This window comes from Hydra vulgaris, chromosome 02 (assembly GCF_038396675.1).
Source record: "Hydra vulgaris chromosome 02, alternate assembly HydraT2T_AEP".
Lineage (NCBI taxonomy): Eukaryota > Metazoa > Cnidaria > Hydrozoa > Anthoathecata > Hydridae > Hydra > Hydra vulgaris.
Window position 1 is genome coordinate 38,623,903 of NC_088921.1, and position 15,188 is coordinate 38,639,090.

At 29.0% G+C, this 15,188-nt stretch overlaps 1 protein-coding gene across 2 annotated transcripts in view; it reads right to left on the reverse strand.

Annotated features, from left to right (window-relative positions):
* Positions 1–15,188, reverse strand: part of LOC100199469 (serine/threonine-protein kinase atr) — a 99,624-nt gene that overhangs the window by 30,200 nt on the left and 54,236 nt on the right. For both annotated transcript variants that reach the window (XM_065790812.1, XM_065790811.1), the window contains exons 21-23: positions 10,726–10,902; positions 10,283–10,644; positions 239–814 (exon numbers count right to left, since the gene is read on the reverse strand). In XM_065790812.1, the coding sequence (XP_065646884.1) occupies positions 239–814; positions 10,283–10,644; positions 10,726–10,902 (1,115 nt within the window). The remainder of the gene's footprint in view (positions 1–238; positions 815–10,282; positions 10,645–10,725; positions 10,903–15,188) is intronic.

The following is a 15,188-nucleotide window of genomic DNA, read 5'->3' on the forward strand; positions in this document are numbered from 1 at the left end:
TTAATTGAGACTTTTTAGAATTTTACATAAAAAGAAAATACAAGTTCAGGAAAAAAAAATTAAACATAAAAATTAAACAGTAAAGAATATCAGAATCCCCAATATATCAAAATTAAAATTTCGATGAAGTTTTTTGAAATTTTAAATTTTAAAAATAAAAAAACATAAAATGAAAAGAATAAGTTAAATTTGTAAGAATATTAAAAAAAAGAAGTAATATCAAAAATAAAAATAACACCTATCGGAAGGCTTGTCAGTGCACTCGTAATATAGAAGAGTTTCTTGTATTGCAAAGGCTGCACAGTCCTGAGCCCTTGTACTTCCTGCTGCTAGAAAGGAACGGCATAGTTCCTTCAATAGATCACAACCAAATGAAATGTCACTAACCGATGTATAAATAACTGCTTCTTCTGAGTTTTCACTTAAACTTTCTATTCTACCAGGATCAATAGCACCTAATATACCAAGACATTTTCCAATGTAATTAAATGTTTGAGGGTTATTTTGTTTACTTGCAAGAAGCAATGTGTTAATTAAATTCAACACAAAAGGATCGATCGCTTCAACATTTGCAAGTAATTCATTCAAAAATAAAGAGTAAGTTTGGAGAATTGTTGTTAAATGCATCAAAGCAAAGTTTCTTACATCTTCATTTTCATTATCAATACCTAGACAGGTATACTTTATTTTTGCTTTGAAGTCATTTATATTTGAAACTCGTAGCTGATGTGAAGCAAGTATTTCTCCACAGTTTGCTAAAACTGGGTGTTGTGGAACAAAGTAAATATCTTTAAATGATACGGAAAGAGAAGATCTAAAATGTTACAAACAAAACAATAAATTATATATACAATAATCATATATATAGCGTAATCATATAAAATATCTGATTATACAAAAAATTAATGATATAATTTCTTTCAAAATATATTTGAAGATAACTAAAAGGATAAAAGCAAGCAACACAACAACTGTTAAAGCAAGCAACATAAAAGCATTAGAGCAAGCAGCATGAAAACATTTCAATCTGTCAAATTAAGAAAAAGGTTGTTGTTATTATTTTTAAAATAAGCAAATAAAAAACATTTTTTCAGCGTTATATATAATCAAAAGATTGCATGCATTAAATAATATTTTATATATATATATGTATATATATATATATATATATATATATATATATATATATATATATATATATATATATATATATATATATATATATATATATATATATATACACAAAGTTTCTATTCAGCACAAAATGTGTAAATATTATAATAAATAGAACAATTTTTAAATTTTTTTCTAAAACCATTTAATTTATAAAATACATGTTTTGACTATATCATAGCCATCCTCAATTAAAATATATTCAAATGCTTAAATCATATTATTAAAATTAAGTTGAACTAATGGAGACCTTATAGTAAAAAAATTCTTCTTTATTAATAAGTATAATCCTTCACTTTAATAAAATTTCCTAGATGATTAAAAAATAAAAATAAATAAGGAGAAATTAAGGACAGCAGCCAAATTTAATCTTTTTTTAAGGTTATTTAAGGACTTTTAGGGAGGATATTTTTTAAAGGATATTTAAGGTTTTTAAAGAAGGAGTGGGAACCCTGCTGGATTAAAGTCACTTGTGGCAGTTAGTAACATTTCCAACTTACCGTAATTCTTACACAGACCAGCCAAAAACCACTCTAGATCTCATTATAACAAACACCCTGGACCGTATGTTCGAGCTTAACAAAAGAGTTCCACTTGAAAACACAACAACAGGGCAGGCACAATGCGAATGTTTTACTTAACAGGCAGGCACACTGCCTGTTAACTGGAACATTCGCATTGACAGAAACTGTTGATCATACAAAACTGTCAACACTACGTTATATATGGAGCAAAGCCAATTATGAAGCACTCTCCTCTTACATTGCAGAATATGACTGGTTAAGAAATTTCAACTGGCTTTCAGAGTCAGAAAAATACATTTTGTTTGTTGATAAATACAATAAGGCAGTAAGACTACATATTCCTTCAACAAGCACTAAATTCATAGAGAAAGAGGACAGCTGGGTTACAGATAAAGTCAAGGAGGCACTATCCGAAAATCATAAACTGCGGTGTCAATACATATTAGCTGGTAGAGAAACTCATAAAACCGTTCATAGTTTATATAAAGCAGCATGTAAGATAGCAAAAACATTAGGGGTCGTTGTAAAAAAATGTTAGTTAAAAAAGTTAGTCAAGTTAGTGATTTTAAAACATGAAGAGATATTGCTTGTGTCTACATGCCAACATAAATCTTAAAATGCAAATACATGACCATATTCGCTCACACAACCTTGATCAAGACTCAATTACAGAAGACCAACAGGTAATATGTTCGACTTCAAACCAGTATTTTTAATTTGTATTTGAAATAGGGTCAGAAGATCTTATACCAGATTTCCACAATCAAACCAACATTGAGTGTACTGAAAATAAAGTGATTATCAATTACCAAAAAGTAAAATCTAGACTGATGAATCTTGATGTGACAAAATCAAAAGAATTTGATGGAGTAAATCCTAGAGTCTTAAAAAATTGTGCAAACGCTTTTAAAAACCGCTAACACTTATCTTCAATTCCTCAATTGCAACTCCAGAAGTTCCAGATATGTGAAAGAAATTGGAAGTTACACCAATATTCAAAAAGGGATGTAAGTCGAATTGCGAGTTGTAGTAACTATAGACCAGTCTCAAAGACATCAATACTGTGTAAAATACTCGAGGGAATAATACACAAATGAATCTTTGATCACTTTCTAACCAATGGTTAAATTACTAAAGTTCAGCATGGTTTTGGGAAAAGAAAAGGATATACAACAAATCTGTTGGAATCTCGCGACATTAGTACTGAAGCCGCTAATCGTAACAAACCTGTTGATGTTGTCTATACCAATTTAGCTAAGGCCTGTGACAAGGTACCACACAAAAGACTTATACATAAATTCAAAGCATACGGCATACAAGGAATGCTCATAGAATGGATCAAATTATGGCTAATAGCTAATATAAAATCTAAATGGAAAAAAGTAACAAACTCAAGAATCCATTTTAGACCTAAAACTTTTTGTGATATACATCAATGACTTACCAGCTATATTTCCAACATATATAAAACTTTATGCTGACGACAGCAAAATAATAACAATTATAAAAACACCAGATGATGCACTATTTTTGCAAAACGATATTGACAAAGCCGTTGAATGGTCTAGAAATTGGCACATATTTTTTAATCTTGATAAGCGTAAGGTTATGCATGTCAGTCACAAAAAAATTAAATCAACACATAACTACACAATGTTAGACCAAGATGGACTTCGTTATCCATTAAAATGTACCAGAGTCCATTGGTATTTTTGCGCCTGATGATTTGAAATTAAGATCATAAGTAGATGTAGCAGCTGCAAAAGCAAACTGGAAATTAGGTGTGCTAAAAAAAGCATTCAGAGAACACTGTGTATTCCTCTGGTGAATATCATATACTTTATACATTCGACCTCCTGTCGATACTGCAAACTTTATTTTGCAATCCAAGCCAGGTTACCACACCTTAGTGGCAATATCAATAAATTAGGGGTCGTCCATAAAGTAAGTATGCTCATAGGGGGAAGATCTTCAAAAAGGGTACGAAAGCGTATGGGGGAGGGTTCAATTTAAAAGTATGTACTTTGATTTTTTAAATTATCACAGCTAATTAACCAGCTAATCAATAGAAAAGTTAAAATTCAGAATAAAGATCCTAGTTTGCCAACATAAAAAGATGTATGCTATAGGGAGTAGAGGGTATAGTTTCTCTTTATGTACACACATGCATGGGTGCAAATTTTCCGATCCACCCCCCCCCCCCCCTAAAAAAAAAAGAAGAGCTGTAATTTTTGCAGGGTCATAACTTTGGTAATTTACAATATTTTTCAACGAAATTTAAAATCTGTCAATAAATTTAAATTTAGTTTTAGATATTAAAGTTGAAAATTTTACTACATTAGGGAGAATGTGGGAGGGGGAGGGGGAACCGTTTCAAGGCTTTTTGTCCCCAGGCCTCCGCTGTCTAAGTACATAACATTAACCTCTCGGCTAAGCGAAGGCATTGACATTTTTGTATATATTTGAAGCCCTTTTTTAAATTGGGATCCTGTGCCGCAAAAAAAGGGCTTTGGGATCATATAAAGTATCTAAGGTACCTCCTCCACCTTTTTTTTTCAATAAACTTTATTATTGAAAAAAAAAAATTCGGGGGTGGGGGAGAGTTAAAAAACGTGCGTACTCTTTAAGGGGGGAGTGGAATAAAAAGTACGCATGGCAACAGGGGGGAGGGGTGTCAAATTTTAAAATTTTTGGCGTACATACTTTATGGACGACCCCTTAGCCCCTTAGAGCAAACTCAACATCGTGCAACAAAATTGATAACCTCCATGAGACACCATACTTATGAAAAAATATTAGAAGCACTGGAACTGACAACACTAGAAGAGAGAAGGAATAGAGGGGATTTCACAGAACAATTTAAAATTAATCAAAACTTTGAACAAGTAGATTTCTATGTACCACAACATTATCCCTTTTCCAAACCAACATCATATGACCTAAGATGTAACCGCGAGTTTATGCTTCAACCACAATATGTCAAAAACTGTATAAAGAGACTCAACTTTTTTACAAATTGCATTTGTGCACCGTGACTTTAAGTTGATGGTTTAACATTTCCAGTTAAACCATCAACTTAAAGTCTGCCAATATTTTCAAGTCATGGTTGCAGCATCAGAACACTTGCAAATAATAGAACTACATGTATCAAATTTGTCAGCATAGCAAGGCCTCGCCTTGCAATGCTGACAAGTTTGATACATATATGCTGACAAGTTTGATACATATAGAACCTACCAGATCAGTAAGTTTTGCTGATCTGGTAATAACCAGCATCTCTAGTTTCCCCATATGAAACTGGTTAGGGACATCACACTTAACCAATTTTTTCAACATTATTCATCTCAATATCATAATTAGATAGGACCAGCAAAACTAAGTATTCTATTAAATACCAAAAATGTTTTTTTTAATACATGCTGGCAAGAAGAGCATGTTCAGATTTTGGTTAGTCGTTTGTTATGTCAAATGATGACTTAAAAGCAGCCAAATAATTTGAAGATGACTCATCTACATATAGGATTTTAAGAATAAGGGCCTAAAGCATATAGAAAAAAAAAAAAAAATAATAATGCTGTCTTTACCATCATCTTTTCTTTCTGATTGATAAACTGGATTAGTTTATGAATGAGAAAAAATAATTAGTGCCGGATTAACTTTCATCTACTTAGTCAGTAGGTATAAAAGATTTGCCACAAGCTCACATTGGGACAGAGTGTGCCAAAATACCAAAAAATCATTGTCGGCATTGCATGCTGAAAATTTTTCATAATAATGAAAACATGTTCATTAGAGGAAATATCTAGTTAAAAAAACATTACATATTAATTGAAACGTTTTTTTATGCGGTTACTTACACGTGAATTTGACATGTGTTTCAAATTGCCTTTTTGCATTTTTTAATTATCAACTTTCTTACAATACTATTGATTTAAACTAATTTTATTGAGTATCATTTTAACATATATTATTTGAATTAACATTCTTTTTTTTGCTCAAACTTTTCAAAACAACTTAATATAAGTTTATTCCTTAGTTTTTATTCATCAGCGACAGAAAGTTTTCAATATTTTTTTTCTACCAGCTAATACTATTAGGTATCAAATAAACCATCCTCCAATATCCTCCAAACATTTAATTATGTAAATCTATTGCTCAATGAATGTAAATAGCCATGCATCATAAATATTTTGCAACTTTTTGTAATAAAGTTTTTACAATTTACAAATAAATCATATTCGTTTCTAATATTTATTGCAAAAATAGGTTTTTAATAACTTCTTAAAACTCTAATATTTTGTAATAACTTTTTAACAACAAATCAATTATGCAAAGTGTGTAAAATACAAATATAGAATTATTTTTTATATTTACCAATGATTTCAATAAAGATAGGACTATGTTGCTGCCTTCCCCCCCCCCCTCCCCCCCTCTTCCCACAAAAAAAAAGTTCAAATTTTTTTAACCTTTTTAGTATACCTAATGTTACTAGATTTAGTTTATTTACTAATAATTTTTTACAGATATATGTCTGGAAGAAACAATAATTTCAATTTTATTTTTAGATAGTATTTTGATGTTTATATTTCCTTAAAGTATAATAACATTTTTTATTCAGTACACTGAGAAATCATACCATCATTTGCTAACATTCTTTGAGTTACCCTTTGATCAGACATTGTTAAGAGATCAAGACTTAACAACATTTTAACACATCTTTATTTGTGCTGGAATACCTGTAAATGCGTATAATCTTTATTTATTAAGAATAATGCTAAATGATTTATTGAGTGTCTTATTCATTCATATAAGATACCAACTAAAAAATGACAAGCAAAAGAAGATACAGAAAAAGCTTTAATTAAAGAGCAAAAAATTAATATACAAAAAGGATTCCAACAAAAAAGAGACTTATTGTCGACTATCCAAAATGTTGAAGATCTGGAAATTCAAATGACAGAAAGAGCGCTCGAAAAATCTTTTCAAATGAAGATGAATTTGTCAAAATTACAGGGATAAACAAAGAACTAATTGCAAAGTTGCACTTAACTTGAGTTTGCATATCAAATGGATTTTAAAATATATACTTGTAATGGATTTCAAAATGGATTTTAAATAGATAATAGTAAGTTTTGCTTATTTATATCTGGAGACTGCAAAGCTGTATTCATGCTTTTACTACATGCCTCACACAGTCTTCACCAGATCTTATTTCATGGAGCAGAAGTAATAGAAATTCTATTATTGCCAATAGCTCTATTTAGTGAAGAAGCTCATGAAGCTAGAAATAAAGAACTTAGAAAATATAGGGAAAATCTTTCCTGTAAAAATTCAATAATAAAGACAAATGAAGATGTAATGATTAGACTTTTATGTACATCTGATCCAGTTATTTCATCTTATAGAAAAACTGTTTCATCAGTAAAAAAACGTTTTCTTCCGGGTGTTGCTAAACTTTTTATTTGTGAGAATCCGACATACTTGAATAAAGACAAATTTGATTCATAACTTTTTTTTGTAATTAAAAAAAAAAAATTATTTAGACTTTTAAGTTTTTAGCAATAAATATGAGCTTGATATTTATTTTTTACGGTTTGTATAATTAAGTTGTAACAAGGTAATTCCATGTAAAAGTGGAACAGTCATTTCAATTACTCCTTGGATTTTCTTTAAATTTTAAACAGTGGTACAAATTAATGAAACATACAAATTAATGAAAAATTGTAAAATTTAAGCTCCCAAATCCAAACGGTTCAAAAGTTATGACGTTTTGAAATTTAGCCTAAAATGTTCCTTTGTTTACCAAATCCGCCATTATGGATTTTGTAGTATTACTTTTTAATGAAGAATTTAAGATCTAGTGGAAGAATGTGGCTAAACATTGGTACCTGACCATTTTTGAGGGTGCTGAATTCAAAAATGTTGAAAAAATATTTAAACTCAAATTTTTTGATAGTTATTTTCAGATTTTAAAATGGTCAGTCAAACTTTTTGTTCTGTTGCCATGGGTTGCGCTTTTATTAATTCCTGGAGTTGCTTAAGTCTTATGGATTCAATTTATTTTTCAAATGAAGTATTAGATCTTGGGCTAAAAAAAAGATGGTTTTGGTTTCTTAAAGCATAATAAAGATATGCCATTTTAAAATTTAAACAAAAAAATCCTTTTTTTAGCCTTTGTTCTCCATTATAGAACTTTTAGTGATACTTTTTGTGTGAATAACTTAAGTTCTAGAGAAAGAATACAACTGAAGATTGGTACCTGACCATTTTTAAAGGTGTTGAATACAAAGATGAAAAGAAAATAACCTAATTCTTAATAATTGAGAATAATTTTTTAATTTTTAAATATCAATAGTCAAATTTTTTTTCATCAGGGTATGCTATGATGCCTTTTTGGTCATGTAAAAACTTTGCACTTTGAATTTTGTGTTTGGAAACTGAAAACTCTTTTGCTGCTTTCCTTTTGGGGTCTATATCAAAATTTGAAGTTGCTGCCTTTCTTTCATGCATTCAACAAGCAAGTCTAGATCACCAGCTTTGCTTTAAATTTCCTTTAGAACTTCATTGCCTCTAATCTTTCTCTTTCCAAGTGAAGGCTTTTTAGAGGTTTTGGATAAATGAACTTTTAGAGGAGATACTTCAAGTTCACACAAAGTACTGTTAAGCAATGATCTTGCTGATACCAGTATAATTTCTTTTTCTATACTGTCTTTAGGTAATTTTATCTCTAACTCTTTTTCTTCTGATTCTTCACTTGATGCTAATTTATGTCTGCACTGTGGACAAAGCTTTTCACCTTGTACTACAAATTTGCATTTACTGCATAAGTACTTCGCTGTATCCAGGTTGATTTCACAAAGACTGCCTAAAAAAAGGAAAAAATCTTTTAATATGTATAAAAATGTTAATAAAACTATTTAAAGTTTTATGACTTTTAATAGAATTTTATTATTGTAACTCACAACACTTTCACAAAAAGTTACTATAAATACCTTTTATAACTTTCTTATGAGTATTAAATGGATTGCATTTAGTTGCATAACGCCTCAAATAAACATGTTTATGATGGAGACAAGTTGTTGATTTGACATTGATTATTGATAGCCCAGTCCTCCACATTAATATTTCTCTTTCATATTCAGGGATATCTTCAAAAGATTCAATTCCAAGCAAACATGTATATGTTGCAAGATGACATTCACTTTCTAGCTTATTCCAATGAAGCACTGTTGACTGTTTGCCATTACTGAGAAACTGAATTACTAAATAAGACTCAATAATTATTTAATTTAAAATCAAAATAGTTTTTATGTTTATACAACTGGTGTTTAAAAAATATATTTATACGACATAACTGGTGTTAAAAAACTATATTTATACATCACAGCAGATGCTGCAAAGCTATATTTTTACATATCACTTCACAAAACTTTATTTATGTATCAAAACCAACCTTAAAAAATTGTTTTTACACATTACAACTGAATCCATTAGAGTAACGAAACTCTAGGAATTAGAGAAAATGTTACCTTGTTTTATGGCAAAGTAATTTTTGATCATTTTGAATTAAAAAATAGTTATCAAACATTTTGAATTAGGTCACTTTCTTTTCTACGTTAGATTCAGCATTTTCAAAAATAGTCAGGTACCAATTTTCAATTAGTTTCCAATAAAAGTTCTATTTTTGATCAGGTACCAATTTTTAGCCAAACTCTTGCACTAATCTTAAATTATTCAATAAAAAGCACTTCTACAAAGTCCATAATTGCGGGTGTGGAAAAAAATAGGGTATTTTAGGCTGAATTTTAAAATATCATAACTTTTAAACCGTTTGGATTTGGGAGCTTAAACTTTGCATTTTTTCATGTTACATTGATAAGAACCACTGGTTGCAATTTGAAAGAAATCTGAGGGGGTGACTGAAAAATTTCAATTTTTTGTCCCACTTTTATATGGAATTTTTTTTTTAATTATTCACCTCCCTAAGGCTGAGAGGGCCACTACAGTCAAGGATTCTACTTTTTGCGGTTACAACCCTCTCTCAACTCTATAACTCTGAAACACGAACCTCAACAAACAAGGCCGCTGCACAGAGAAACAAGTTGAGTGCGGGTGGGGATTGAGGGACGTGGTGGGGATCAAACTCAGAACTACACCACTACCATGTTTACCCAACAGTTTTATATAACCATTATTAAATTTATAAGAATAAATAACCATTATTAAATTTATAACAATAAATAACCATTATTAAATTTATAACAATAAATAACCATTATTAAATTTATAGGAAAAACCTTTTTTGTTTGTCAAAAAACATTAAAATTTTTTTTTTACAAATTAATCAAAAATTGGCATTGAAAAACATGGACATTTATTTTCAAAAAATTGAATTCTCTAAATTTTACGGATATTGCTTTTTGCATAAGGAACTTTTTTTTTAAATCTATTTTTTTATTTAGCTTTACAGAGTATAGAAAAAACTTGAGAGGTATCCTGAAAAAAAAAACGAAATTAATTTCTAAAGTTTCTAGCAAACTTTAATTGTTTTATACCTTATTATAATGCAAAAAATAAAATGATACCTGTTTTCAATTATTAAAAAGTTAAAGATGTCTGCAACCTGATTAGGACAATCATCTAATAGTGGCAAAATTGCAGCAATAAGTTGACTAAGTAATGGACCAATACAGTCTATGTCAATGTTTTTAATAAAACAGCTCCATGCAGAACAGCAAATTTCAGGAAACTCTGTCTTAAACTTTAAAGCAAGCTTCAAAATAGCCATTACTTTTAAGCGTACAGGTGTAATATACTTTGCTCCCATAATATTAAATAAACAAATTATGCTCTTGAGAGCAATCTTCTTTTCATAGTTAGGATTGTTTGTAAGCACTGAGTTAAAAAATGCAAGTACGGCAAGCAATTTTGGATGCAAAAATAATGCCTTATTTGAAAATAAAAAACAAACAAAAGTATTTAACAAATTAATATTAAACAAATTATTTGAAATAAAAAATCGCCTCACTAAATCTTGATCTGACTTGAAATCTTTAGGACCTTTGTATGAAGGATCATTTGAAGCAAGTATAGAGAAGCTTTCAACAACTTGTTCTCTGTTTACACTAATATATAGAAGGAGTTGATTATAAATCCTATGTTTATCAGATAATAACAAACTGCTAAGCTCCACATCCGTTTCTTCCTAAAATTATAATGAATACCAATACATACTTTTTAAAAGTTCTTTAAGAATTTTGTATTAAAAGTATATTCATACAGCTTTTAAAAAGCCTAGATCAAATAAATAAGCATGGTCTAATAAAAACTTAGTAAGTTTATCTTATGAAAGCAACTGAAGATGTATATTCATTCTTTTTCTTCTGAAGATGTATCTTCATTCTTAACTGTCTATACTAAAACTTATCTTTTTAAACTTTTTATTGTTGCACTTTTTCTTATCTATACAAAGTTTTTGTTTTCATAATTTAAGAAATAGAAACGCATTTTTGTACCTACAAAAAAGAATCAACATTTTTCTTCAACTTGGAAGACAAGAACTATTATATCACAAGGTTTTTTTATTTCTAGTTCCTCTTTATAAAATTTTCAATTAAAAAAAAAAATTGATTTTCTCCTAATTGTCTAACTGCAACATGACACACTATTTTTCAAGTTGTCACAATGAAGTAAAACTTATTTTTTGCAGGATTTTTTTAAAAATAAAAGACCCTTAAAACATAAATGACAAAGAATTTAATGTGAGAATTCTGCATAGACTTTTTTCCATCTGTATTTCTAGAGACAAGATTTTCAGATATTTTTACTTTTAAAGGGCTATATTTTAAAAAAGAAACATTATTCTAAATAAAAGATGACAATATCTTTCAAGCATGAGGGCACAGATTAATGTACTTCACACCTTCTGCTTCATAAATAGTTGCAAATCATTAATTAATTTGTTTCGTCTTTATTTTCTATTCTTCGAAGAAATATATCTAAAGCTTTTTATTTTCATTTTCTTTACTCTGAAACCAATTCTTCATCACTTTCTTCAAGTATCTCATTTTTTATTTTAAAGCATTCTGTTATATCCAGTAGTATTTTAACAAGTTTGCACCCTCCATATTTATGTTCCCAAACAAGATCTAATACAATGTCTCTGTGTTAGGCAAAAATAAAATAAAGATTATAACTGCTTTTGCAGTTATTAAAAAAGCATTAAAAACTGGAGCACTGAACAGTGGTAACCATAACTGTCTGTGACTCAGAACCAGCGCTATTTTATAAGCCAGACTTCTTTCTCATAAAAACAACACACACAATAAAAAGAAAACTGCAATAAGAATCCTAAAGGGCATTTTAAAATAAAAATTTTAGTACAAAAATGGTGAAAATCATGGTAAAAACCATGGTGAATAATAACTATACTTATAATTTTTGAATTAACATTAAGTCAACCTAGTACAAAATGTGATAACTTTACAAAACCAGTTTGAATCAGATTCTATTTTATAAAATTTCAAACGTAGAAGATTTCATTGGTTGTTAACACAACAATCAACATAATTTTAAAACAAATGATTTAAAATTTAATTAAAACATAATGAACTACATCTGAAAATTACACCATCAACAATTACATCATTTCTAACCCCATTTAAATATCTTTTTTTATCAGACTTTAATAAAATATGTATATAAATTTTTACTTATATGTTCATAGGAAAAATTGTACTTTTGTTACCAGTTGCTATCAAGAATCCATTTTTTTTTAAATGAACTTAATTAAATACTGCTATACTATATGAAATAATCTGTTTTGGTTTAAAATTGTTAAAATAGATTTTGCTATATGGAGAGGAGGAGGATGATGATGGTAGATGAAAAGGATGAGGATGAAGATGGTATAAATGTATGGTGAGGATGGGGATAAAGATGGTAAGAATGTATGGTGAAGATGATGATAAAGATAAATGAATGTATGGAGAGGATGAGGATGATAAGAATAAGATAAGAATTTATCGAGGTTATTTGTGTAAATAATGCTTAAATATAAATAATAATATTGTAATATAAATGTCTTTAGCGTCATATATTGGCCTATATTGCCATATATTGAGATTACCTCTGGTAATGTGGCAATTAGCTAGCTTTGTTAATAGGTAACTAAAGTTGGAAAATATCTGTGATATCTCTCTGGGGAAATATTATATGGTATATATAATATTATAATTGTAATAATTTGAAAAAAAGGTAGCATTTTAGTTGAATATTGATTAGTATTGATTAATATTGATTAGCGTTGAATCAAAATATATAATGCTAAAATACTTACTTAATATTATTGCATTTCAATACGCCCTAACTTTCTCACCAAATAGCAGAGGGTAGTTTCAAGCAATTGAATACAATGATGAACAATAGTGAAAATGATGACCTTTCATTTGAGCGTCAGAAAAAAAATGAATTTAAAATAGTAAAATTGAAGCAATAGTCTGTCTACATGAAAGCAAAAAAAATAAAGCACAAATATCTTTACACACAAAAAGATGACACATCAAGAATTGTTACAATAGGGATGGCGGTAAATGCAAATAAAAACATAAACTGATCTGCCAAAAATTGAAATTAAAAAGTGGCATTGAACAAGGTAGTTGTTATGAACAGCATGGTGTGGAAAAAGTGGTAATGGGATCAATGTGTTGAGGATTAATGGATAATGGATCGATCAATGATGAATTATATAAAAGGTTTTTGAAGCAAAATTAGCTAATGGAATTGGATAAGTTGAAATATGACCAACTGGATGCAAAGTTAAATGACATGCTGAAATTTCTGAAGTAAAGAAGCGCTATCAAACATGCCCTGTTGGAACTGGTTGGGGTGGAGAAACAGTAAAAAGTATAGAGTACCATGAAAAAAGTAATGACCTTCAACCGGTGAATAATGTCTTTAATGCAAAAAAAAAAATTAGAGAAGATTTATGGAGGCACTTATTTAGAGTGTAAATTCCTGTCTTCTCAGGAGATAAAAATCATGAAATATGAAAATTAGAACGCAGCATTTGAAGCATATATTAATAATGTTCCAGCTACACCTGAATATAAACTTTTGCAACTATACCAGTATCAATCAGGAGAAGCTTCAAAAGTTGTTGAAAGATTGGAATATTCAAAAGCTGTACACAAAGCTGCAAAAAATCGAATTGAAAGAAAATACAATAGCAAACAACAATAAATTTGAACCAATGGACAATGGTCAATACAAGTTAACGCTCTATTGGATGATGCCAGTACCCAAACCTATATAAACAGTGATGTAACTGCAGAACTTGAATTACAAGGAGTAATGAAAAAAAAATATGATTCATGTACTCAAGGGTAGAGTAGACACATTTCAAACTGTTGAAATCCAGTTGGAAAGCTTTGACGATAAATTGAAAGTGAAGATTGCATTAACAGTTATGAGCAACAAACAAGTAGTGGACTGGTATAAATTTAAAAAATATTGAAGTCACCTAAGAACTACACCATTTTGAAGATTGGGACAGCGACTAATTGTAGATATTTTTATTGGATTAGACAATGGAGAACTTCACTAATTGAAAACATAAGTTAAAGGATGCACTAGAAATCTAATAGCCTGACTCACGTCACTGGGATAGACATGCATTGGGGGACCTGGGCCTACACAAAATTATTATACTTGTCACACCAGAACGTTAAACACAAACATTTCTTAAGTTGAAAAAAATAATGAAACACTAAAAACATTTTGGAAAATCAAAAATGTTCTTCCATCATTGAATACACAAGCTAGAAGTGTTGAAAATAAAAAGGCTCTAAATCAAGCACAAAGTTATGTGGATCGGAAATATCAAATTGGTATTCCTTGGAATAAGGATCCAAAATCATTACCAAACAATAATAAAACGGTAGTAAATCGATTAACGATAAACGGTAGTAAATCGATTAAGTATGGAAAAACGGTTTAGAACTTTTTTCGCCACTGAAAGTGGCAAAAATTTACAAAGAAACAATACAGAACTACTTAAAAAAAGATTATATCAAAAAAGTAATCACAAATGAATCAAGGCTCGAACTAAGTTATTGTGAAATACAATATCTGGAAATATTTATGGTAATCAAATTCTCAGTTTATTAAAAACCTTGAACACTGTTTTAATGGAACGATCAATTTATTATATTGCAAAAATTAATGAAAAAACAAAAAAATAAACTAATAACTCAACATACTTTAATTAATTTAAAAAATTAACTAATAATAAAAAATAAACAAAAATAATAACAAATAAAAAATAATAACAGTCAAAACTTAAACTTAAAAAAAGTTATATAAAAAAAAAAATAATACTAAATGTCCAAAAAATTTGTGCGGTAACTTAAAAATCAACCAAAAAAAATTATGCTCAAGCTATTTGCGCATTTTATGAAACATTATTATCTATTTTTTTTAGACGGAAAGTTT